The 27,423-nt window shown below is 48.0% G+C and overlaps 1 protein-coding gene across 2 annotated transcripts in view; it reads left to right on the top strand.

Annotated features, from left to right (window-relative positions):
* Window positions 1-27,423, top strand: part of fndc1 (fibronectin type III domain containing 1) — a 251,208-nt gene that overhangs the window by 172,176 nt on the left and 51,609 nt on the right. For both annotated transcript variants that reach the window (XM_038808240.1, XM_038808250.1), the window contains 4 exons: window positions 1,804-2,208; window positions 8,828-8,911; window positions 17,077-17,205; window positions 26,053-26,283. In XM_038808240.1, the coding sequence (XP_038664168.1) occupies window positions 1,804-2,208; window positions 8,828-8,911; window positions 17,077-17,205; window positions 26,053-26,283 (849 nt within the window). The remainder of the gene's footprint in view (window positions 1-1,803; window positions 2,209-8,827; window positions 8,912-17,076; window positions 17,206-26,052; window positions 26,284-27,423) is intronic.

Consider the following 27,423-nt stretch of genomic DNA (forward strand, 5'->3'; position numbering starts at 1 on the left):
TTAACCTAGAACATAGAACAGTACAGCACAGAACAGGCCCTTCGGCCCTCGATGTTGTGCCGAGCAATGATCACCCTACTCAAACCCATGTATCCACCCCATACCCGTAACCCAACAATCCCCCCATTAACCTTACTTTTTAGGACACTACGGGCAATTTAGCATGGCCAATCCACCTAACCCGCACATATTTGGACTGTGGGAGGAAACCGGAGCACCCGGAGGAAACCCACGCACACACGGGGAGGACGTGCAGACTCCGCACAGACAGTGACCCAGCCGGTAATCGAACCTGGGACCCTGGAGCTGTGAAGCATTTATGCTAACCACCATGCTACCGTGCTGCCCCAAACCTGGGCCTTCACTCAGAGGGTTCGCCTCAGGCCTGTTTAATTCTTTCTTGTTTCCAACTCCACCAGAATGACCAACAGCCTCACTGAGATAGGAACAGAGTTCCCCACACGAGGTTTAAAAAAGTTTTTTAAATAACTGACCCTGCCTGCAGCCAGTGGCTGGGCTGAATCTCCTTGCAGCTCAATCTGGCTGTGGAGAGAGAAAGGTCTTTACTTTGCGTCTTCAGAAAGAATACATTAGATGAGAGAGTGAGATCAGGACTGTGATCCTCCAGTTTCTGACCAAAACAAAAGTAAAATCTGCCCCCCCTGACGAACATTCCAGTGACAGTAGAACCCATCACTGCCTCCTCCTCGAGGAGAACCCGGTTCTTGGGAATATCTCATTGGCCACCTGCCAAGCCAGTCAGTCCAGGTCATCACTGATGTCAGATCAAACAGCACATCATGCTGGAGCTTCCTGTGTTTAAATTAAAGGTAAGGGGCGGGATTCTCTCAGCCCGGGGCTGGGCCGGAGAATCCCCGCGACCGACGTGAATCGCGCCACGCCGCCCCGACGCCGGCACGCGTTTCGGAGAATCGCCGCCATTGGCGTCAGCATGATTGGCGCGGCGCTGGTCGGGGGCCGCTCTACGTGGCACCCCCCCTGCCGATTCGCGGCCTGGGATGGGCCGAGTGGCCGTTGTGAAAAACCCGAGTCCCGTCGGAGCTGTCCACACGTGCTGTCAGCCGGTGGGAACTGAGCGTGGAAGGGTCGGGAGGACAGCCTGTGGGGGGGGAAGAGGGGGTCCGATGTGGTCTGGCCCACGATTGGGTCCCACCAGGGCCTCCTTTCTTCCACATCGGCCCCTGTAGCCCTGCGCCATGTTGCGTCAGGGCTGCCGCGTTGAAGGGAGCCACTGCGCATGCGCAGACCCCGCGGTGCCCAGTTGATGCCGGAATCAGCAGCTGGAGTGGCGTGGGTCGCTCCAGTACCGTGCCGGTCCCCTGTAGGGGCCAGAATTGCTGATCCTACGGCCGTATTGATGCCGTCGAGAAACGCAATGCCGTTTCCGATAGCGTCAACACTTAGCCTCAGGATCACAGAATCCTGCCCAAGAAGCTTGGTCTTAAAGGCATTAACCATCCATGGACCAAAAGATGGCAAAAGCAAATAGGAAAATAAAAGGAGGAAAGGGGAACAGGGATTAAACAGAAGGATCCTTACAAGCGTAAGTCAGCATGTCTGGCTGATAATCTTAAATTCTTTCTTAGCATAATTCTTAGCACATTTGGTATTGTTCACTCAGAGCTGCCACCGTCACCTTCTAAATTGCAATTGGGAATGGGCAATTATTTCTGGTCTTGCCAACAATGCAAATATCTCATGAATGAATAATCAACCAAAAAAGGCATTTAATACCATGCACTCGTATGACTGGCAGTTTTCTGTTTCATTTTAATATTAAAGATCAACAAGGATCCCCAATCTTGAGTCCTGATGGGTTACCCCTGTTTGGACATGGGCGAGATAGTAAGCCTTTACTTGACCCAAAAGGTAAGCCAGTTTTGTCAGTGGGAGGCAAGCCCGTCATTGGATTGTTCCGCCAATTAGAAACGACAGTTGCACCTACTACAACCACAACCACGGTTGCAACAACCACAACCACGGCTGCAACAACCACAACCACGGCTGCAACAACCACAACCACGGCTGCAACAACCACAAGTACCACAGCACAGCCAACTACAACAAAGTTAACAGCCAAGCCTACTACTGTCATTCCAAAATGTCCCAGGGGCAGTAATATAAGATTGAATGAAGATGGTTATCCTATACTAGGTCTGGCTAATATCGTTGAATGCTTCACTGAAGGTAAGAACTATTGGGCGTTTTATTCAATGTTGTAAATGCAGTTTTCCAAATGAAGGGCATATGTCAAAATGCTGCTGAAATTAGCTTTGGAATATTTATCTTTGGTTTATCCCTGATGAGATGCATGTTAGCAATACATGCCTGTGATTTAATATCCAGTTGGTAAGTATTGCAGGCACAGCTTGGAAAGGGCTACTTTGTTTAATTGATTCCGTTGAGTACTTGGCACGCCATAATATTCAAGGCAATGGGCCAAGTGCTGGCAAGTGGAATTAGGTGGGCAGGTGAGGGCCTTTCATGCATCAGTGCAGACTCGATGGGCCGAAGGGCCTCTTCTGCACTGTGAATTCATTCTATGAATTGAGAGCATTATCTTCTGGAGTGGTAGTGCAGATTAACATAAGAAAAAATACACAGTATGGGAATCACTAGAATTATGAATCAACCCAACTGAATAGACGTGTTGACAACTAGGAAAGAAAAAGTTCAGAACAATGTGCTGAACCCAGCAGGCAAGGAATCCAACAGGTCACAAGCCATTTTTTTCCGGGGGAAGAATTTTATGGTCCTCTTAACAACAGGCTTGCAGGCAGGGGGGCCCATAAAATTCTTGGGTGGCCTTTCTGCTGCCCTCCTGCCCACCCCAACCCGTCTGTACTTTTATGTGGTTTGGGCGAGGCTCATGGGGTAGCTTGCCCACCTTCACCCTAATTGAGGCCCTTAATTGCTACTTAAAGCTACATTCTTGCCCAACCTCAATTTTGAGGCTGGTAGAGGGTTATGGGGGAAGGGGGTTTCAGGCAAAGTCTGGCAGCTCACTCTGCATGAGTGGTAATGAGGGGAGAATGGGGACGACTCCATAAAGGGACCACCCCATTTCCACATTGGGCAGCCCAGTCCAAGGTCTGCCCAGCGAGTGCCATCCCTTCCCACCCTTGGCCTATCCATAAAGACCCCACCCTACCCTCTCCTAACCCACCCTGGGATTCACCTCCCCGAGTTGTCATGAGAACCCCCACATTTACCTCGGTTTGGAATTTGAATCTGGATACTGTTTATAATCCCAGTCCATGCCACTGCCGCCACTTCCAGGACTATACAACTGCTAGCCAATCTGATATGCCGGCAACCCTCTGAGGCGGGACTTGCACCTGAGCGAGGGTTGGAAGACCCAACTTCAAAATGACTGCACGGCTGCTGTCATCAACTCTTTGAATGGTGGGCATAAGAAATCTTGTCCCAGATGGTGCTGCCAATACTTTAGATATGTTTAAATACAATGGCTTATGTATGTGCACCCGTTCACTGGAAGTGCAAAACCTGCCATTTTGGTAACTACTCCTGCACAGGCACCAGAGCATGGAGCTGATGCCCTTGTTGACCCTTTCCATATGCAAATAGGAGGCTTACTACCCATCTGAGGTCAAATGTGTGGCTTATCTGCATACTGCGATTAGCATTCTCGGTCAATTGGCAGCCAAACCTGTGGCCCTTAAAGGGACTTCTGGAGACTGCTACTTGAATCACAGAACGATTACTGCATAGACAGAGGCCATTTGACTCATCAGGTCATGTTGGCTCTCTGCACGAGCAGGTCAACTAGCCTAATTCCAGCTTTTTCTCCATAGTCTTGTTATTTTTTATCATCAGCTGCTTAGCCAACTCCCTTCAGAAAGCTATAACTGAATTTCCTTCCAAAACCCTCTTGCTGTGTTAAATATTTTTCCTTATGTCACATCTAGTTGTTTGCCAATCAATGTGTCCTTTGGTTCTTGATCCTTTGGCCAATGGGAGAAATTTCTCTCTTTTACACTGTCCAATCCTGCACAATACATGAATACATCTATAAATTTCCTCTCAACATCCTCTCCACTCAAGTCTCTACAATCTGTCCACATAACTTATCCCTGGTACTATTATTATAAAACATTTTTGCATCCTTTCTAGAGTATGATATCCAGAGTTGGCTGAGCCACTGTTTTGTAAAGATTCGTCATAACTTCCTTGCTTTTGAACCCTATGCCTTTATTTATTAAGGCCAGGATCCCACATTTTTTTTAACTACTTCTCAATTTTCCCTGCTATCTTCAATGATTTGTGCACATACACCCCCAGGCCTCTCTGCTCTTGTACCTTATGAACCCATTTTCTGCTTGATCTTATTCTCCATCTCTTTCATAACCACAGAGCAAGCTCTATCTTTGAACGCCCTACTTTTTCTCCTCGTGGCATTGTCCTCATGGCGATACACTTCAATTATACCTGAAACATCTCCCATTGTTCCATTACAATTTTACCTGCCAATTTACTCAGGACAGATTCATTCCCACCCTCTCCCACCTTCAAATGATTTGAACCCGTGTCCCCGGGTCTTGTCCTCAGTCTCTGGATTACTAGTCTAATGACAATGCCACCATCTCCCCATATGTGAACACGATTGGCATAAATCATCATTGGACCTTGATTACCTGGCAATGTAATAGGATTGGGAAGATAAAGGGCCCTTTTGATCAATCGGTCACTGATATGAACCAGAAAGCAAACGGAAGTCAATAAATGGAGAGAAGAAAGAGGAAAAAGTCCCTTAAAAATGATAAATGAGATTGGTCACAAGATTGTCAATATTAAAATAAAATTTAATAAAGCATATGACTTAAAAAGGTAATCGAAACGTGAATTAACACTCCTGGAGTTCAGGAGAGTCTTGGAATGGCCTGTTCCATTAACTCAAGTTACTCAATATTATCCCAACTTAATAATAACACTCCATTACCCTTGTGCTGTAATGATTGGAATTGAGTTTATCTTTAACATCTTGTTACATCTGTTCTTTAAGTAACTGGCTGTTTTCATTAATCTCAGACTTCACAATCAAGTCAAATTTTGAACAGCTGCTCTAGCATAGAGCCGCGTTCAAGTCCAATTAGTGAGTATAGAGCTCAATGCGGCCTTTTGAGATGGTCTCAAAATCAAAGCACTGGAAAATTGGATACACGGTATCCATGGTCCCATAGAGAGAACTTCCACACAAGAAACATAGTCTTGTAACTTGTACTCAGTACGTTAATCTCTGAGTGGGCGGAGACAAACATATTCCAGGAGCTGATTCTGAGCAAAATGGGCACTTGAGCCATGTATGTTTATTGAGGAGACTAGGTATGGGGCGCGATTTACAGACCCCCCCCCCCCCCCCCCCCCCCCCCCGAGTGGTCGAGGCAGGGTTGTACCCTGGCACTTCCCCAGCAGCCGGAACCCTGGCAGTGCCACCATGGCATGGTCAGGGTGTCCTTGTGGCACTTTCAGGATGTCAGCCTGCAGTACCAAGGTGCCCGGGTACCAGATTGGCTCTGCCGGGGTCAGGACCGGGAGGAGGGCCTGTTCATGAGGGGGATAGTGAAAGGGGATTCCAGGGACCACATAAAGGTTGGGGGGGGGGGGGGGGGGGTGTTAAAATACCTGAAAGCAGGGGGAGGGGTGTAGAGGGCCTGAAAGGAGAGGGTATAGAGATCGGGACAGACGGTCAAAATGGCGCCCCGATCTGCGAGGTGTCTGTCCTGCTAAAGTATGGCTTCAATGAGGAGAAACGCCCTGAGGCCCAAAAAACCGGCAAGGTGCCGGTGAATAGAATAGCGCAGTGAATCTCAGCGCTGCCGCTGCTGAGAAACACCCCACTAAATGCGCCCGAAAGCGGGCTGGTTTAGTTCACTGGGCTAAATCGCTGGCTTTTAAAGCAGACCAAGCAGGCCAGCAGCACGGTTCGATTCCCGTACCAGCCTCCCCGAACAGGTGCCGGAATGTGGCGACTAGGGGCTTTTCACAATAACTTAATTGAAGCCTACTCGTGACAATAAGCCATTTTCATTTCATTTCATTTTCACTTTGTTTTATGTCCGCTGAATTGTGCCTAATCTCTGCCAGTTTAATCTGTCATGTGCTCTGAGTCATAGCATAAACCTGAAAACTGGTTTAGCACACTGGGCTAAATCACTGGCTTTTAAAGCAGACCAAGGCAGGCCAGCAGCACGGTTCAATTCCCGTACCAGCCTCCCCGAACAGGTGCCGGAATGTCGTGACTAGGGGCTTTTCACGGTAACTTCATTGAAGCCTACTCGTGACAATAAGCAATTTTCATTTCAATTCATTTTTTTTCAAAACAGGGAGACATGGCAACCTTTGATTTATTCATGCAGCAAAGTCACATAGATGAGGAAAACATAAAATCATATTAATACTGCATATTCTTTAAAGGGCAAACATGTCCAAATCCAAAATGTAATCAACTGTGCAGCATTCAGAAAAGTAATGTACTGCACAATGTCTTTTGATTGTGGCTTGGTTTCATTAAATAGCAATGTAGTCTGTTTAAAACAACGTGATCCTTGGCCATAGGGGAGTATGTGATAACAGACTGCAAAAAATATATAATTCAGCAATCAAACATTATGTATTCTGTTTTATCATGTTCCCAAAGTTAAAGTGTTGATTTGTAACATGCAACATTTCTTAATTTGGGAGAATGTTTATTTGGTGCAGTAAAATCAGTGCTTACAATTGAGATGTCTGAAGTGATCGCGGAATTTTTTCCAGAACACTGTAATATTCACATATTCCAGCAATGAGATGTTGCAACTCTTTCAGTCCAAGTCAATTAATCAACGGGAAGTCCAAGGCTCCAAGTTATTTTTTCCTGATCAGCAGTCTCTCTGAACACTACTTCACACAGAGAGCATGAAGTTAGCGAATGAAATGTTAGCTCAAGGCTTTTTAATATTCAAATACAAAGGAGCTTTCAAATGGCAAGAAAGTTGCATAAATCTGCTTATTATTTGTAATTGCGAAACTTAATTAACAGTGCAAATTATAATTGTTCACTTATCCGTCTTCAGAGGCTGATTAATTGGGAGGGAACTGAAGTTAGATAGGAAAGCTGTGTTAGACTCGTTAGATTTACAAGACGCACCCTGAAAATCATCATCAAGGCTTTAGTTTAATGTCAATAAATGTTCTTTAAAATTGAATAAACATATATAAATAAATAGAAACTGCACAAGCTGGAAATCATAGACTGGAAACAAAATGCTGGAAATAATAAATAAGGTCAGTCAGGAGCAGTTAACAATAATTTACCCAGAGAAGCTACCACGTTGAATCTGTATAAGTACCGACAGGCCTGCTGTGTATTTCCAACATTTTTGTTTTCATTTGAACAAGGAAAAATTCTTTCTCAGTGAATAATATTGTATCATAGAGGCATTTTACAAGAAGGCACGGTAACTTTCCCATTAAGGAATATTTTTATGTAGTTGTGCTGGTAATATTCAATAAATTGTCTTTGTGCATGCAACTGAGTGCAGCTTCACTGTGAACGTATAAAGTGATCTGCAAAGGATGAAAAATCTAAATTCTAATAGCGCCTGAATTAAATTCCATTTCTGCTATGCAGGGAGATTGTTTCTTGAATTTACTTAATACCTTTGTTAAGAGCACAAAGAGGAATTGTGCACGTTAGCACAGTGGTTAGCACTGCTGCCTCATAGCGGCAGGGATTCGGGTTCAATTCCGGCCTCAGGTGACTCTTTGTGTGGAGTTTGCACTTCCTCCCTGTGTGTGCGTGTGTTTCCTCTGGATACTCCAGTTTCTTCCCACAGTCCAAAGAGGTACAGGTCAGGTCGATTGGCCATGCTAAATTGCCCCTTAGCATCGAGGTATGTGCAAATTAGGCTATGGGATAGGGTGGGGAGAGGACCTGAGTCAAGTGGTGATGATGTAGCTGCACAAAACCTTGGTAAGGCCACATTTGGAGTACTGTGTGCAGTTCTGGTCGCCTCATTTTAGGAAGGATGTGGAAACTTTGGAAAAGGTGCAAAGGGGATTTACCAGGATGTTGCCTGGAATGGAGAGTAGGTCTTACGAGGAAAGGTTGAGGGTGCTCGGCCTTTTCCCATTAGAACGGAGAAGGATGAGGATCAGTGGAATAGATAGAGTAGACAGTCAGAGGCTTTTTCCCCAGGTGGAACAAACCATTACAAGGGGACATAAATTTAAGGTGAATGGTGGAAGATATAGCGGGGCTGTCAGAGGTAGGTTCTTTACCCAGAGAGTAGTGAGGGCATGGAATGCACTGCCTGTGGAAGTAGTTGAGTCGGAAACATTAGGGACCTTCAAGCGGCTATTGGATAGGTCCATGGATTACGGTAGAATGATGGGGTGTAGATTAATTTGTTCTTAATCTAGGACAAAAGTTCAGCACAACATCGTGGGCTGAAGGGCCTGTTCTGTGCTGTATTTTTCTATGTTCTATGCTGTTTCAGAGGGTCGGTGCAGACTCGATGGACCGAATAGCCGCCTCCTGTATTGTAGAGATTTTATGGAACATACTACAGCATTGGTTACGTGGGGTTACGGGGATAGGGTGGAGATATGGCCTTAAACAGGGTGCTCTTTCCAAGGGTCGGTGCAGACTTGATGGGCGGAAAGGCCTCCTTCTGCACTGTAAATTCTATGATTGGTGATTAACAGCAAGCAGCATGATTTCAGGGGAGAGTGGCATTTTACATTGATTTACAGAAATACAAATTCTCACTAATATTTTTTGCACAACTTTGCCTTTCTTCAATAGAAGAATCTTCAGGGATGGAACTTGACATGATGGTAACAGCTTCCACAGAATGGGATTCACTGGATGCTTTAGCCATTAAAGAAGGTACTGCCTGGGTATGGCTTCCTTTTTTGTGCTGCATTTTTTAACTTTCCTCTCGCTGGGCATCTCTGTGATGTGTAAAAATTCTAATGTTCTTGAGGTGAAAGACCAGGGGCGGGATTCTCCCAACGGGAGACTAAGGCGTGATTCTCTGCTCCTCACGCAGGGTGAGAGAGTCGCGGGAGGGCTGGGCGACTCACGACTCAGAATTGCGCCCCCCGCGATTCTCCCACCCCCCGCTCGGAAGAATCGCCGCTCGCCGTTTTTCACGGCGACTGGTGATTCTCCGACCCGGATGGGCCGAGCAGCCTGCCGTTCGCGACCGGTTCACGACGGCGGCAACCACACCTGGTCGCTGCCGTCGTGAACATGGGCGGCAGGGATTGAAGCTTGTAGGGGGGCGGAGAGGGGAGTGAGCACCACGACCGTGCTCGGGAGGGGACTGACCCGCGATCGGTGCCCACCGATCGTCTGGCCGGCGTCTCAAAACGATGCACTCTTTCCCCTCAGCCATCCCGCAAGATCAAGCCGCCACGTCTTGTGGGGCAGTGAAGGGGAAGACGGCAACCACGCATGCGTGGGTTTGAGCTGTCAGCCGTCGTGACGTCAGCCGCGCATGCGCGGGTTGGAGACGGCTGACCTGCGCATGTGCGGCTGACGTCACTTAGGCGCGTCATTCTCGGCAGCCGAGTTCACAACGACCTTCCCGATTTTTCACGGGAGCGGAGAAATCCGCCTTAAGTGCCGACGCCGGAGTGAAAACCGGAGTGTTTCACTCCGGCGTGGGAAGCCGCTCCTCGCCCCCTATTCTCCCACACCCGGGGGGCTAGGAGTGGCGCCGCGTCATTTACGTACGCCGGGCCTTGGCGCCGTGTAAATTACGCGGCCCGCAAAAAATGTCGGAGTGATCTTGCGGGGCAGCGGTGGAAAGGAGTGCATCCTTAAGAGAGACCGGCCCACCAATCGGTGGGCACCGACCGCGGGCCAGACCCGTTTTGAGCGCCCCCCAGGTGCTGGATCCCCCCCCCCCACAGGCCGCCCCCGCAGCGTTCCCACGCTGTTCACGCCGGCAGTAACCAGGTCCAGGTGTGGTCGGCGCCGGCGGGAACACGTCGTATTGGGCAGGCCGCTCGGCCCATCCGGGCCGGAGAATCGCCGCTCGCCCGTTAGGAACGGCGAGCGCCGATTCTCCGAGCAGCCAGCCGTAAATTTAGCCGCGCCGGTTTGGTTGGGGGGGGGGGGGGGGGGGGGGGGGGGAGAATCACGTGCGGGTGTCGCCGCGGCGTGGTGGGACTCGCCCGGCGCCCCTGCGATTCTCCCACCCGGTGTGGGGGGAGAATTGCGCCCCAGATGTCCTTTTTTTTTTTCAATTTAGTACTTTGCCTTCACTATTTTTAATATGTGTCAAAATAGTCCAATTTGTATGTCCTAAGTAAGTAACATGAAACTGTTTTAGAACCGTTTGTATGGACTAACTGCAAAGAGGGCAATTACTTTTTTTTACACAGATGGTGTAAATATAGGGAACGCGCTGCCTGGGGAGGTGGTGGGAGCAGGTATGATAATGGCATTTAAGGAACATCTAGACAAATATAGATGGGAATGAAAGAATACGGACTCTGTAAGTACAGGCGGTTTTAGTTTAGGCAGGTATCATGGTCGGCGCAGGCTTAGAGGGCCGAAGGGCCTGTACCTGTGCTGTATTGTTCTTTGTTCTACTGGCTTTAATATCAGTGGGATCTTACTAGTGATCTCAGTCAACCCTCACAACTTCAGCTAATTGATACTGCTGATTTGCACAATTCCTTCTGTTTTCTGGTTTTGTGCTTGTTTTCTGCTTCGGTTTGAATTAGCACACTGTAAAAGTATGCCAAGTTCTGCAGAGAAAAATGTGTTTGTGGACGAGGACGTCGACCAGAATGAATGTGTTTCAGATGTAGTTTGTCCAGCTGAAAGAACTGGCTGCTGTGCCAGCTAATAAATTGTATATGTAGTATATTAGAATGAAAACAGGCTTGGTTACATGTGCTGAGCTAGTCTTAAGACAAAGCAAGGATCAAATCAGCTCTGTTTTATCAAATCTTATTTTAGCATTAGTATGATTCATCTTCTACACGATTGAACATAGCGACAAGCTTACCAATTTTAACAATGAGACAAGGAATGGGTCCAACCCTGACGCCTAGAAGCATAAAGCAAAATGTGTTTGGTAACGTGAGAAATTATCAGCCAAGTGCTTTAATCGACATTGCTCATTTCTTCCAGTATCTGTTGTAGTTTTTACTGATGGGGACTTTACACAACAAAATTAATTTGAAGAACAAGGATACAGAAAACACTTTCACCGAGAAGGAAATGCAGCATTTCATTTACTTGCGTGGGGCTGGTTTAGCTCACTGGGCTAAATCGCTGGCTTTTAAATCAGACCAAGCAGGCCAGCAGCACGGTTCGATTCCCGTACCATCCTCCCCGGACAGGAGCCGGAATGTGGCGACTAGGGGCTTTTCGCAGTAACTTCGTTGAAGCCTACTCGTGACAATAAGCGATTTTCATTTCATTTCATACTGCAATATATTGGGCCATAACTCTGGGGTCCCCCATCAGATTTGGGGGGTATCCCAAGGATGTAGTGGGAATTGCTCTTGGAACTTGCCAGGTAAGCATTTACATGGCAATTGTCCAGAAGCACTAGCCTTTCCTGGACAATTGTCCTGTGCTGTGAACCATCTGAAAAAAACAAGATAAAATAGCTAACTTTGGGTGGTTCTGTAGAAACATAGGAAATAGGAGCAGGAGGAGGCCATTTGGCCCTTCGAGCCTGCTCTGTCATTCATTATGATCATGGCTGATCATCCAACTTTGTAACCTTTTCCCACTTTCCCCCCCATATCTTTTGATCCTTTAGACCCAGGAGCTATATCTAGCTCCTTCTGAAAAACATAGAGGCGGGATTCCCCGTCCTGCTGCACCGCGCGGATTCCGGCCCACAGCGGGATTCTCCACCCCGCCAGCCAGCCAGTGGGATTTCCCATTGTGGGCAGCCCCGTGCCGTCGGGAAATCCTCAGGTGTGGGTGTGCTGCCAAAGCAACGGAGAATTCTGCCAGTGCAGAATGTTTTAGCCGCAGGCTCGCCACCCTCTGGGTGAAAAGATTTCCCCACATAAGTCCTAAATGGTTTAGCCCATATCCTTAGACTGTGACCCCTGGTTCTGGGCGCCCTCACCGATCACCATCAATTCACGCGACACGTGGTTAGAAGTGAACAGTGGTTTTAATCGTCTTACAACAGAGCCTGCCTGTGACGAGATGAACTCAAGATGAACTGGCAGCAGGCTCACAGCACTGATCTTTATACTTCCGGCTGGGGGAGGAGCCAAGGGTGGAGCCCAGTACAAACTCCTCATCTCCCCCTATTGGCAGGGCCGCGCGATTACACACAATCCGGTACAGAGTACAGGCTCAATACATGTGGTACAATACAGTGTGAATTACTGAGGTTTATAATTCACCACATTCACCCCCTGTGAAAAAAATCAAGTCCGGCGGGGGTGATGGGTCTACAAATTGAGTCTGTCCGGTGGCCGAGTTGTCCTTTGTGATCGGCGGAGCACCAGAGTTGCAGCCTCTTCCGGTGGCTGGACAATAACGGTTGGTTGGGGTACGATGGTGGGCTCTGGGGGTGACGCTGTCCGAGCTTCGTACCCGCCTGGTTCGACTGGTGGTGGTGAGCGCTGGAAGCTTGTGGGCGAGGGTGCGCTGAACATGTGTAGCGAACCGGTAGGTGCGGGGGCGTGGGGCACGGTAGGTTGGGTGGGGTGTAGTGTGAGGGGTACCTCGGCGGTGGTAGTGGTGGGATTAGATCCTGCAGGCGCTAGGTCCCGGAGGAATACAGTGTCCTGACGGCCATCAGGGTACACTATGAAGGCGTATTGGGGGTTTGAGTGGAGTAGGAGCACTCTTTCTACGAGTTTGTCAGTTTTGAGTGCCCTGATGTACTCCCGGAGGTGTACTGGGCTCGGTGTCTTCAACCATGCTGGGAGCAAAGCCCCCATGGTAGAGCCCCTGGAAAAAACAAATAGCCACTCGTGAGGGGTCTGGTTGGTGGCCGTACATAGGAGGAACCTAATAGCATGGAGCGCGTCGGGGAGGACCTCCTGCCAATGGGTCGGGAGCTTCCTGGACCGGTGGGTCAGTAGGACGGTCTTCCAGACCGTCGCATTCTCCCTCTCCACCTGCCCGTTCCCCTGGGGTTGTATCTGGTAGTCCTGCTCGAGGCGATGCCCTTGTCGAGCAGGTACTGACGCAGCTCGTCGCTCATGAAGGACGAACCCCTGTCGCTGTGTACGTAGCTGGGGAAACCAAACAGGGTGAAGACAGTGTGCAGGGCCCTTACGACTGTGTGGGAGATCATATCGGGGCACGGGATAGCAAAGGGGAAGCGGGAGAACTCGTCGATGACATTCAGGAAGTACACATTCCGACTAGTCGAGGGGAGTGGCCCTTTGAAATCGATAGCGAGGCGTTCAAAGGGCCGAGAAGCCTTTACCAGGTGGGCCCTGTCTGGTCTATAGAAGTGCGGTTTGCACTCCGCACAGATCGGGCAGTCCCTGGTGATGGCTTTTACCTCCTCAATGGAGAAAGGCAGATTTTGGGCTTTGACGTAGTGGGCGAGCCGGGTGACCCCCGGGTGGCAGAGGTCATTATGGATGGCTTTCAGGCGGTCATTTTGCACGCTGGCGCACGTACCGCGGGACAGGGCATCTGGGGGCTCATTGAGCTTCCCCGGTCGATACATAATATCGTACTTGTAGATGGCGAGTTCGATCTTCCACCTCAGGATTTTATCATTTTTAATTTTGCCCCTTTGAGAGTTGTCAAACATGAAGGCAACCAATCTTTGGTCGGTGATGAGGGTTAACCTTCTACCTGCGAGGTAGTGCCTCCAGTGTCGTATAGCCTCCACAATGGCTTGTGCTTCCTTTTCGACCGAGGAGTGTCGAAGTTCCGAAGCGGAGAGGGTTCGGGAAAAGAAGGCGACTGCCTGATTCAATGTGGCTGCGAGAGCGACCTCTGAGGCGTTGCTCTCTACCTAAAAAGGGACGGATTCATCCACTGCCCGCATGGCCGCTTTGGCGATGTCCTCCTTGATCCGAGTGAAGGCCTGACGAGCCTCATCCGATAGAGGGAAGAGTGTGGCCTTAAATAATGGGCGGGCTTTGTCCGCATATTGAGGGACCCACTGGGCATAATACGAGAAGAATCCCAGGCACCTTTTGAGGGCCCTGGGACAATGAGGGAGAGGGTCGGGGCCCAGGACTCTGTTTTCCACGACATAGCCGAGGATGGCTAGTCTGGTCGTGCGGAAAACGCATTTCTCCGTGTTGTAAGTGAGGTTGAGTTTCTGGGCTGTCTGGAGAAATCGATGGAGGTTGGCATCGTGGTCCTGCTGGTCATAGCCGCAGATGGTGACGTTATCCAAGTACGGAAACGTGGCCCGCAGCCCATACTGGTCCACCATTCGGTCCATTGCTCGTTGGAACACCAAGACCCCATTCGTGACGCCAAAGGGAACCCGGAGGAAATGGAAGAGGCGGCCATCGGCCTCGAACGCCGTGTAGTGGCGGTCCTCCGGGCGGATTGGGAGCTGGTGGTATGCAGACTTCAGGTCCACCATGGAGAAAATACGATACTGGCTGATCTGATTCACCATGTCTGCAATCCTGGGGAGGGGGTACGCATCGAAGTGTGTGCACCGATTCATGGTCTGACTATAGTCCACTACCATGCGGAATTTTTCCCCGGTCTTGGCGACCACCACCTGAGCTCTCCAGTGGCTATTACTGGCCTCTATGATCCCCTCACATAGGAGCCTCCGGACCTCGGTTCTGATAAATACCCTGTCCTGCAGGCTGTATCGCCTGCTGTGAGTGGCTACGGGTTTACAGTCTGGAGTGAGATTGGCAAAGAGTGAAGGGGGGGAGATTCTTAGCGTCGCTAGGCTGCAGATAGTGAGTGGGGGTAGGGGTACCCCGAAGCTGAGTGTGAGACTTTTGAGGTTACGCTGGAAATCTAGTCCCAGTAAGAGTGGGACGCAGAGTTCGGGCAGGACGTATAGCTGCAAATTCGAGTAGCTAGTGCTTTGGATCGTTAGAGTCGCGATGGTGCGCCTTTGGAGGTGAACAGAGTGGGAGCCCAAAGCGAGGGAGATAGTTTGCCGTGCTGGAAAAACGGGGAGCGGACAGCATCTTAACAGATCTGGGTGTACGAAGCTCTCTGTGCTCCCGGAGTCGAAGAGGCACCGTGTACTGTACCCGTTGATTTTAATGGTCATCATCGAGTTGCGGAAGTGTTTCGGACGCGACTGGTCCAACGTGACCGCATTGAGTTGCGGGTAGTCGGCGGCTCGATCAGCTATGCTGGAGTGGCCCCGTGATGAATGCCCGCTGAGGTCGCAGTCTTCGATTTGAGTTTCTGAGTTGGGAGAGGATGGAGCCCAAGATGGCCGCCCCCGTGGATTGCACCTGGCGGGCGGCGAGGAAGATGGCATCCAAGATGGTGGCCCCCATGCGTCGCACGTGACCGGCCGCATGGTGGGGGGTTGCCAAGATGGCAGCCCCCATGGGTCGGACGTGGTGGTTGGGGTCGGAGCTGAAGTACAGGCCGCAGCGTTACGGGTCCTGCGGGTCTGCGAGTTCGGGGAGCGAGTGCTCTGGGCTGCGAGAGAGTTTGGGGCAGGAGCTTTCTTCACCAGACATACTCTGGCATAGTGTCCTTTGCGACAGGTCGCGTTGCGGACCGGGTAGTGCTGCTGCGGGTGATGGTGCTGTCCACAAAGGTGGCTCGCTGGTGCAGTATAGTGGCTGGGTGGCCGTGCGGCGCAGGCCTGGGGCAGTTGCTAGTCGGGGGCCCATGACAGGGTCGTGGGGTCCGCAGGGAACGAGGTGAGGCTGCGGAACGAGACCTCCATAGTTGTGGCGAGTTCTACAGTGTCTTCTAAGTTTTGGGCCCCCTTCTCAAGCAACCGCTGGCGCACGTAGTTGGACCTGAAGCCTGCAACGAATACATCTCGGACAGCGAGTTCCCTGTGTTCGGCAGGAGTTACAGCTTGATAATTACAGTCCCGGGATAAGGCTTTTAAATCGCACAGGAATTCTTCTAGCGATTCTGTGGGGCGCTGACGGCGAGTTGTAAAAACGTGACGCGTGTAGACCTCGTTGACGGGCCTCATGTACATTCTGTCGAGCAGAACCAGGGCCTCCGTATATAAGTTGGTACAATTAAGTTGAGTAGAGATACGATGGCTCCCCCTTGTGTGCAGTAGGCTGAGTTTCTGCTCCTCCGTAGTTTCTGTAGTGCTTGCTTCAGCCAGGTAGGCCTTGAAACATCTGAGCCAGTGTGAAAAGATTTCTTTCGCCTCTGCATCCTGTGGGTCGAGTTCCAGTCGATCAGGTTTGAGGGCTGATTCCATAGTCGTTTCTTACTGTTTCTTAAGATAATTAAATTGATGAGACCATCAATTCACGCGACACGTGGTTAGAAGTGAACAGTGGTTTTAATCGTCTTACAACAGAGCCTGCCTGTGACGAGATGAACTCGAGATGAACTGGCAGCAGGCTCACAGCACTGATCTTTATACTTCCGGCTGGGGGAGAAGCCATGGACGGAGCCAAGGGTGGAGCCCAGTATAAACTCATCATCTCCCCCTATGGGCAGGGCCGCGCGATTACACACAATCCGGTACAGAGTACAGGCTCAATACATGTGGTACAATACAGTGTGAATTACTGAGGTTTATAATTCACCACACTCACCATCAGAAACGTCCTGCATCTATCCTGTCTAGTCATGTTAGTCCTGTCCAGTAGATTAAGGATCAATTAAAAAGAGATTTGACAGTATTTTGATGCTTGAGATTTTATGTCCACTTCTCAAATGTTGTGTTTTGCAATGGTAACTAATTTGAATAACTTTATCACTCTTTCAAATCTGTAATTGGCTAATACTTTTGTTTAACGACATGGGGTAAATGAGACTGAGTAAATTTGTGCAGGTATTTTCCATAATGGTGGGCCCTCTTGACGGCAGAGTTGAAACCAAGTTCATGCTGCAAGTTGATATCAGTCACGTCATAAAAGTATTTTAATTGCATTTATCTTGTATTTTCCAAGGTTTTCAGCTAATTACAACTACTTTACCTCCAACAACTGAGCCACCGACGACGACAGAACCTGTGTCGAGGTCATTCCATATGACTCCTCAGTCAAAGTTTGACAAGGCAGGAAATGAACGATTTGTCGGTGAGTAAACAGCTTTAAAGGTTTTACTAGTTCAATTCACTTGCTTTCATTTACTCATTATCAAGCATTCTCCTTTAGGTAGCAAGGTGGGATCTGGTTGACAGAATTAATTATAGCTTTCAGCGTTTTTCTGTCTCCCTCGCTCCATACCCTAAGAGCGGGATGGTGACACAACGGTTAGCACTGCTGCCTTGCAGCATCATGGAGCCGGGTTCAATTCCAGCCTCGAGTGACTGCCTGTCTGGATTTTGCATGCTCTCCCTGTGTTAGCGTGGGGTTAAAAGGATAGGGTGGGGGAGTGGGCCTGGGTAGGGTGCTCTTTCAGAGATTGGTGCAGACTCAATGGGCCAAATGGCTTCTCTCCTCAGCCTAAGGATTCTCTGGATATGGACGAGAGCATTGGCCACCATGGACTCCCATGAGCTGGTCCATGGTTATGTTCAGCAAGATTCTGCAGTGGTTTGAGATTACCTTCTGCAGTTTCTAGCTGACCAGGACATACTCCTCTGACCATTTGCCGTAAACAAAGTTGAAGGAATTACAGGTTGATAATAAACCTCTTTGGCCACATTACGAATGCATCTTCACTGGGCATCAAGTCCAGAGTGGGACTCGAACCAGGATCTTCTGGCCCAGAGGCAGGGACGCTACCACTGTACCAAAAGACCTTGTTGTTTGATTATTAGTTAGTGAAGTAGACATGTCCAAATGAATGATTTGTTCTTTTGAGTGAGAACCAAAGGGACTTGTTACTAACTGGATGCATAATCCCATGCCCAAGAGAGCAGAGCTACTCTGATGATATTGTTGCCCCCGATTCTCCAAATTGCAATTTTGTGAGTGTGGGATCACGTGACTCCCCCTCTTTATTAAGCAAAGCCATTTTATTTTCATGTTACTCTGTGTGGAATATCGTGGTTATAAATCGGACACAAAGCCTGGTGAAGCTGACACTAGACACTATTTTGGCAAGGACATTAGTATGGGTGGTAGGAGGTGTGCCGGTAGTATATAGAGGAGGCATGTCATTATGATTGGACACCAGTGCAGCCATTTTACGCACTCTCTTAAATATGTAGAGCTGACAATGCACTCAGCAGCAGGAAGAACCCCCATCATTAACATTTAAAGAGATTGTAAATGACTTTCAGCTTAGCTGCTGATTGATTTATGTTGCCTCTGACTGGGTTTATAGAAATGCTGTCGATTTTCTATTCCTATTTGAAGTTGTTGAAGTTGTCAGTGTGGTGTTGCACATAGTGAAGGTCTACTGACTTCAAAAGGTCTGTTGATAACCTGTTTCATAACACTAGTGTAAAACCCAACCATACTTGTTTAGCGTGTGTATAATGAAAGGTATGTTGCCATACATGGTGTCACTGTTCTTAACTCAACCTCCCCCAGTCTGCAACTCTGTGCCCCATGCAGTCCGTAACTGTGTCCCTCCCTCAGTCTGCAACTCTGTGTCCATCCCCAGTCCATAACTCTCTGTCCCCCCCAGTCCGTAACGCTGTCCCCCCTCGGTCTGTAACGCTGCCCCCCCCTCGGTCTGTAACGCTGTCCCCCCGGTCCGTAACACTGTGTGATTCCCCTAAGTTTATGTGGACACTCTGTGTGTGTCCCCCAGTCCGTAACTCTGTGTGTGTCCCAGTCCGTAACTCTGTGTGTGTCCCAGTCCGTAACTCTGTGTGTGTGTCCCCCAGTCCGTAACTCTGTGTGTGTCCCAGTCCGTAACACTGTGTGTGTGTCCCCCAGTCCGTAACACTGTGTGTGTCCCCCAGTCCGTAACACTGTGTGTGTCCCCCAGTCCGTAACTCTGTGTGTGTCCCAGTCCGTAACTCTGTGTGTGTCCCAGTCCGTAACTCTGTGTGTGTCCCAGTCCGTAACACTGTGTGTACACTGTGTGAACACCGAGTGGTTCAGGTCTGGAATGCACTGACTGCGTTGGGGAGTTGGGCGGTTGTGTGTGGGGGGGGGGGGGGGGGGGCAGGCTCAATAGAGGCATTCAAGAGGGCATTAGATAATTACTTGAACAGAAAATATGTGCTGAGATATGGGGAAAAGGCAGGGGAACGGCACTGACTCATGATGCTCATTTGGAGCCAGTACAGACATGATGGGCCGAATGGTTTCCTTCTATGCCGTAACAATTTTGTGATTCTCTATTGGTCATGTTATTATAATAAAAACACCTTTGAACACCTCCCACTGTATTCAAGTGGTGGACATTCACAGGGTGTTCACTTGTTGTCCTGGAATTTGTGCTTCCGAATGTGGCGGAAATGGAGACTCTCGGTGGGGAAGTTGATTTTGCTGATATTTTGCCTGAAGATTTCTGGAGCTGAATTCAAGCAACATCCTGGCATTTGTTTGATGGCCTTCCCATTGAATCTGGCGGATGTGAGGAGGCATTACTGATGGAAGTTCTCTAACTGTCACTGATGCACCGTCCAGGCCTCTTTGCAATCCAGGTGTGTGGTGGTGACAACTGGCGTATACACACGGACTTCTGTTGACTTGTGGAGGTCTTTGTTGTCAATCACTCACAGCCTTGTAGAAGGCTGAGTTGATACAGTTGATCCCTCTGTCACTGACCATACAGCATTATCTTGCCACAAAGCTGAAATAATAGCCTCACACAATAAAATTGTCCAATTTTATCAAAGAAAACACCTAATGTTCCATACCATAGTCCTAATCACCCTTATGTTCCCTTAAGGCCTGTTTTTGGGATACATTTGGCTGGCTTAGCCCTCCTAATGGATTAGTCATTCCAGTGGCTACAGCATGACCAGTGGAAGACTGTTGACTTTAATTTGGTGAGATTGCAGATGGCCTTGCATAATGCCCATGGGTAGCCCTGGGCAGTGTGGGCCTGGCTTTGGGCTGCGACACCTCAACATGCGTAGCAGCAGTCTGGGTTGACTAGCTGAGATTCAGCAGTAAGGCCAGGTTAAATTATGTCACCCTGAGAAAGGACGGCAGGTTCACACACCCCAGAGCCACTGCCAACCCTCTGAGGAGGCACTTCACCAACCTTAGTAATCTGCTGGAGGGCAGATTGCTCGGCTGCAGTTAGAGCCGCCTGCATTCTCCTTTGAGAACTCATGTCCACAGCTATGGTGGCAGTAGTTTGACTTGAGAATGTGTAACTTCAATCTAAGGGTCCACCACACCATTCAGATGTTGGGTGGCTCCTGCCTCTGCTGTAATGCAAGCTGATGCATTGACCATTCGACATTGCATCATGTTTGGTTAGTAAACATTGATCCACTTACACACTGGAATGAATGGTCACCAAGCTTTTTGCAAATCCCTGTGTGAAGTTAGTGCTGGACTCCTTTGTGCTCCTTAATAGTAAAAGACGGCTTTCTGAAGGGCCTGCCAATGCTCCAAGCATTTCATTGCATAGGTCCTGCTTCCTTTTTTGGTTCGCAGTTCCAATGAAGTCCTCATCTGTGTCTTCCACAGCAGAATTCCTCGCTTTGTTGCGAACTGGCACCCGTGGTACACTTTCCCCCTGTCCTTGCTGCATTCACACGTGCTCCATGACCTCCACATGCAGATCCTGCCTCTGTGCTACTCTCTAAAGTATGCACGGTGCCAGGAACTGATTTGGAGGCAGTGATTGAGAGGTTGAATGACACTGACTCTCCTGCAGCACTGCCTTGTCTAGGTGGCAATGCTTGGATCTCTGAATGGAGAAAGACACAAACGTGGGGTTCGGGGGTGGGGGGGGGGGGGTGCAGGAGGGAGGAAGAGGAACATCCATTGTAGCTTGTAAATCAGAATAGATTGTGGGATGTGAGAGAAATGCAATGCCAGAAGGAGAGATAGTTTGAAGCCTTCAGTTATGTTTAATGGTTTCAGCATTGTCACTGGCCTCAGTTGTGGCAGCTCCAGTTATGGTGGTCACAGTCTCCTCCATTAGGGAGAGGACTCTGACTTCATGCTGGTAAAGGGGTTGGCACCCCCTCATCCTGAAAGTGAGGGATTTGTGGTAGTGAGTGTGGCGCAATATGTTTAGGTGATATTCCTGCCATTGTTGAATAGCTTGCAGTGTATGCAGACTGAGGTGTGTGGTAGTGAGGCTTGCAGCCATGTTCAATGTGTAAGGGTGGGTGAGGCTATGAATGTGAAAGATGAGTCTCTGTAAATGAAGAGTGGTGAATTGAGCAGGGTGTAAGGCTAGTGGTTTTTTTGTAATGATCTGACATTTAAATATATTTCACACCACTCATAAGGTAATTGAACTTCTTGGGGCACTAAATTCACTGCCTTGCAGTTAGACTGCTGTTAATGAATTATTTGTCCCATCACCTTCAAAGTATCTGGATGGCCTCCTGGTCCTCTTTGAAGCTTGAAGCATTCTCTGTGCCCTCTTGCACCATATTTACTCTGATTTCAAGTCAGACACTTTTCCCAAGCCAACTTGCTGCACCCTGCTGCTTCAAGAATATGTTCCTAGTCTCCCGAGGTCAGGGATCCAGACCTTGTCACCCTGCTGCGGTCATACGTGGCAAGTCCCTGATGCGGGGCTGTCTGGTTAAGGCTGATGTTTCTGTCGGTAGGACTGTTCTCTTTGCTTGTGTATCCATGGCTACCAACCATGGCAGAGGTTTCATCGACAGAATAGGGAGATATGTGTGAAGTTTTCTGCCCATTAGGAGTTCTGACGGGCAGGCCTGTAAGGGGGTGGACCTGTAAGTGAGGAAGTCCTTGTTTTCCTTCAGGAAGGCTTTTACCGAATGGAACCCTCATTCCACTTCACCGTTTGAACACGGGTATCTTGGGAAGCAGTGGAAGCTGGCTAGAGCTGTGAAATGTGTCAAGCCTTTTTTCAGTAATTGTGGCCTGTTATCGGAACCTCGATGGTATGGCTTGCAAACATCTTTTTGAATATTTTGATGACTGTCTTCGTGGTGGTTGCATGAAGTTGCTTTACCTCCAACAATCTGGAGAGGTAATCTACAACAATTAGGAAGGATTTTCCATTATAGAGAACAGGTGCAGAGCCAGCCTTTCCTACAGCCTGTTGAGGAATTGCATGGAAATGAGTGGCTCCCCTTGGATCCTGGCAGTGTAACACACACACCTGGCAGTTAGCAAGGTGTCCTCTATTGCTTAGGAAATACCCAGCCACCAGAGGGCGGATTGGGCCCATTCCATCCACTTAGCAATGCCCAGACAACCCTGGTGTATCTTCTGAAGGACATCTGCCCACAGCGAGGCCGGAATGGCCAGCTGTGCATCAGAGACCGGGAGATAATTTAAGACTATAAAGTGGCTCAGTTGCCCTGTTGCACCACCGCCTGGTCTCTGACGAGGCCACCCTTTTGCCAGTAATTCTGGATGTGGGCACACTCTTCATCACCGAGCTGCTCTTGGTGAATCTGTTGGAACCTGGTTATGGTTGCTGACATGTGACTGGTAGTGGTTTGAGATTCGGCCTCCAGCTCAGCAGCAAAGTTGATGTCTTGTTTAACTCGGCAGGCCCAAAGTGGCCCTTGAAAATACATCTTCTATTGTCTGATTGTTTTTTTTTCCCTTCACAGACAGTCTCGTAGGTAAATTGTATGAGGTGTAGACTAAACCTCTAGATCAGAGGAGACATATTTGTGAGCTCTTTTTCATTTAACAAGGAGACCAATGGTTTATGATCCATCTCGACTTTGACCTTGAAGCTGACAATCTTGTTGAAAAGGCCCAAATGACCACAAGACCTTCCTTCTCAATGACAGCTTTCCTGCTTTCTGTGTGCAACAGCCTCTGGAAGCGTAGTAGACAAATCACCAAGTGTCGTCCAATTGCTCCTGAAAGTGAATCCCCCAAGTCCTATGGACAAAGCATTGGCTGCTATGGTGACATATTGGGCCAGAATGTAGGTGGAGAGCAAAATCTCCTTGATGTGAGTGAATGCATACGCTTGCTGGGAATCCCAGTACCACCTTGATATTTCTTGAGGGTTCTGTGACTTATGCCAAGTGAGGTACAAACATTGGCACCTGGTTCACTATCCCTAAGAGACACTGGAGGTCGAGGATGGAGAAAGGGGTGCGGAAGTCGGTGATCGCATTGGTTTTGTGCAGGTCTACTGTAATGGCTTTGTTGCTGAACACGTGGCCCAAGTACCGAATGGAGGTCTTGGTAAACTCAGATTTATCATTCAGCATCAGTTACAGTCGCTCAAAGACAGCCATGAGACTATCATCATGCACTCCTATCATCATTCCACTTTGACCATGTGAACTAAGAAATTGTCTGTATAGCTAATAACCTCCTAAAGGCCTTCTAGGGTGTCTAATATTGTGCATTGGAAAATCTCTGGTACCAATGTCATCGGAAAAGCAGATGGTTGAAGCAATGTATTCTAAAGGGGGTATAAATGTAGTTAGGTGCCGGGAGTCCGAGTCAAGCGGGAGCTGCCAGAAACTGCTGTTAATGTCTAGTTTAGAAAACATCATGCTCCTTGAAAGCTTAGTCAGGCTCTCATTCATCAGTGCAATGGAATAGACTTCTCTGGTTTTGGCCTTGTTAAACTGTATGAGATTTATGCAGAAGGAAAGAGAACCCATTCAATTCTTGGACTCGGACCATCCCCAAGCACCATGCCATAGGTTGTTTGACTGGGCAAATTGGTTCCCAAGATGGCACAGTGGTTGGCACTGCTGCCTCACAGCGGAAAAGTACCCATGTTTGATTCCAGCCTTGCGTGACTATCTGTGTGGAGCTTGCACGTTCTCCCTAGGTCTGCGTGGGTTTCTTCCAGTTGCTCCTGTTTCCTCCCACAGTCCAAAGACGTGCAAGTTAGATAGGTTGGTCATGCTAAAAAATTTCCCCTTCGTGTCCAGGGATGTGCAGGTTAGATCACAGGAAAGTGGCGGGGTGGGCAGGAGAGTTGACTGGGTTGAATGCTCTTTCGGAGCGTCGGTGATGACTCGATGGCCTCGAATGGCCTCCATTTGCACTGTGGAGATTCTATGAGTTTTGCTAGCCATCTTGTCCAGCTGCCACTGTACTTCCCTCATGACTGGGTAGGAAGTGGAAAGGCATATCGGCTTGGCATCACTTCGGAGTGTACTCCTGTCGGCATTTATCAGGTGACAAAGTGCCATGAAGAGCCTTCATCATTAATGTCCTTTGTTGCTCTCACTGTCCTATCCATACCTCCTCTGTTTATTATTACCCAAAACTTTATTCTTCCCCAGAACATTGATTATTCCTTTTCTGCTTTTGAAATTTCCTTTCCCAGAATCCTCCTACCCCAGCCTTCCCAGCAACCCCTCCTTATCCTCCCACCTTCATTCGTTTAAATCAAATATTCAATTTGCCAGAACACTGGTCCCAGTCTGATTTAAGTGGAGCCCATCCCACCAGAATGTGCTCTTTCACCAATACTAGTGTCAGAAGTCCATGAAGCGAAACTCCTGACTCCAACACCATTCTTTCAGCCTCGCATTTAACCTTATCTATTCATTCCTTTGCCAAATGGTCTGTGACTTAGCTAACAATCCAGACAGTATTAACTTGTAGTTCTGAATTTTAATTTCAATCCTACCTCCCCAAACTCTTGCAGCAGGTCATCATTCCTTGCTCTACCAATAACATACAGTGAACCCATGTTTGAACGAAAAAACAGAATTTCATCCCTGATCTACTGAAAAGGAAAAGCTTCAAATGAATCATTATCATCTTGAATAAAAGAGGAGTTCCTTGTATTTGCTCTTCAAAAACAATTTTTGCAAGACAACACCAAGGTTCCTCTGTACTCCGGAATTTCTGCAGTCATTCTCCATTTAAGTAGTACTCTGATTTTTCAAAATTTTCCTGCCAAAGTGAACAACTTCACATTTTCCGACATTATACTCTGCCAGATTTTTTCCCACTTACTCAACCTATGTCTGCAACTCCTTATCTCCTCTTCACAACATACTTTCCTACCTATCTTTGTGTCATCTGCAATGAACTCCTCATCCAGCCTACTACTGCCAATCTGATTTTTCTAGTTTCTTTGTAGATTAAAATCACCCATGATCATTGCCACCTCAATGTCACAAGCACATATTTCTCGTACACATTGTCCTTCATTATGTGATGGGGTCTGTGTACCACTCCCATTAGTAACTTCATTCTCCTCCTGTTCCTCATCTCCACCTAAACAGATTCTACATTCTGACCTCCTAAACCAAGGTCATCTCTAACTATTGCACCAATGCCATCTTTGATTACCAAAGCTACCCTCTACCTTTACCTAGCTCCCTATTCTTCTTGAATGTCCTATACCCCTCAATATTCTGCACCTAATCCGTGTCCTCCTGTAACCAAGTCTCCATAATGGCTATCAGATCAGATTTATTTATATCAATGAATCCATTTAATTTATGAATGCTACACACAATCACAGAAGCTACACAAGTGGAACAACTCAAATTGTGACTGTGGCCATCCAGGTCAGACCATCACCCACACTGAATACCTGCCTCAAGAGGTCCATTCCTGGTAGCATCACACGCATTCACACTGCCTCATCTGAAGCTGTCAAATGGATTGTTCACCTCGACATTGAACTATAACTGCTACCCCAGCCATGTGAATAAAAAGAAGTATATCCATTTTGTATAAAATTATCCTCAATTACTGAGACTTGCTACCTTCCTTCCAGATTATGTTTTCATCAATGGCTAGAAACCTGCTAAAACTCAAATGTTAAAATATCATTATTATATACGGGTTTCATCCATAAATACTGTTCAGTGAGCTTGTAGATCCATAAATGGCCTGTTTTCTGTCTTTTGTCATTGAGAATTGAGGTTTTTTTGAATGATTTAATCCTTTGTCCTGTTGCAGCTGCGCATGTGAATTACATCAGCAAAGACCCAGCAGCCCCTTGTTCATTGACAGAAGCACTGGAGCATTTCCAGGTGGATTCTCTGGTCGATATTATTCCAAAAGAACTGCAGGACAAAGCCCAACCTCCTGAGCGAGCTCCGCACCAAATCACCATTGTGGCTGTCGAAGGCTGCCATTCCTTCATCATTCTTGACTGGGCAAAGCCTCTAAAGGATGAATTTGTAACAGGTAGAGACTAATTTATTCATATTTTATCTTGGGCTGCACAATTTAACATTTATTTCCCATCCAAAATTTCTCTGATGGCATTAAGTAATATATGAATGGGGTCATATTGTAGGCTGGGCCAGATAGAAGTAGTAGAGATCTCTTTGTTGAGGAACATCACTACACAACAAAGTGTATTTGCATAGTACCTTTAGGCCCAAGGCGTTTCTCGGGGCAAAACGTTAAACTGAACCTCATGAAATACTAGAACTGGCGACCAAAATCTTGGACAAAGAGCATCTTAAAGGTGGAGAGAATGATAGAAAGGTCAACAGTTTTTGGGATGGAATTTCAGAGCTTGAGGCCTATAGAACTGAAGGCATGGGGGCTGCCAAAGGTGAGTGATTAAAATCAAGGATGCACAAGCGAGCAAAATTTAGAAGAGCATAGAAATTTCTAAGACTTATAGTGTTGGTGGATGCCACAGATATGGGGAGGGGCAAGGTCATGGAGGAATTTGAAAACATTGGAGAAAAAAAAAGCATTTTAAAAGCGTGGCATAACTATACTGGGAAGCCTGTGAAGGTGGGCAAGTAGAGGGTTGATAGATGAATGGAAGCTGGGCAAGGTAGGATTTGGGCAGCAGAGTTTTGAATGAGCTTAAGATTATAAAGGGGTGGGGGAGGGCAGCACTGCTGCCTCACGGCACCGAGAACCTGGGTTTGATCCAGGCCCTGGGTCACTGTCCGTTTGGAGTTTGCACATTCTACCCGTGTTTGTGTGGGTCTCACCCTCTAAAACCCAAAAAGGTGTGCAGGGTAGGTGAATTGGCCATGCTAAGTTGCCCCTTAATTGGACAAAAAGGAATTGGATACTCTAAATCTGTAAAAAAAAAAAATTAGATAGGGTGAAATATGGAAGGCTGGCCAAGATAGCATTTGAATAGCCAAGTCTAGAGCCAAGAGAGGGATGGGCGAGGGTTTCAGCAGCAAATGATCTGCGACGATATTTGTGGGAAAATCGTATGAGATCCTGACCTCTATAAATGGGAGCATTGAATATCATAGAATTTAGAGTGCAGAAGGCCATTCGACCCATCGAGTCTGCACCGGCCCTTGGAAAGAGGCCCCTACTTAAGCCCATGCCTCTACCCTATCCCTG

Source organism: Scyliorhinus canicula, chromosome 1, assembly GCF_902713615.1.
Source record: "Scyliorhinus canicula chromosome 1, sScyCan1.1, whole genome shotgun sequence".
Taxonomy (NCBI): Eukaryota; Metazoa; Chordata; class Chondrichthyes; order Carcharhiniformes; family Scyliorhinidae; genus Scyliorhinus; species Scyliorhinus canicula.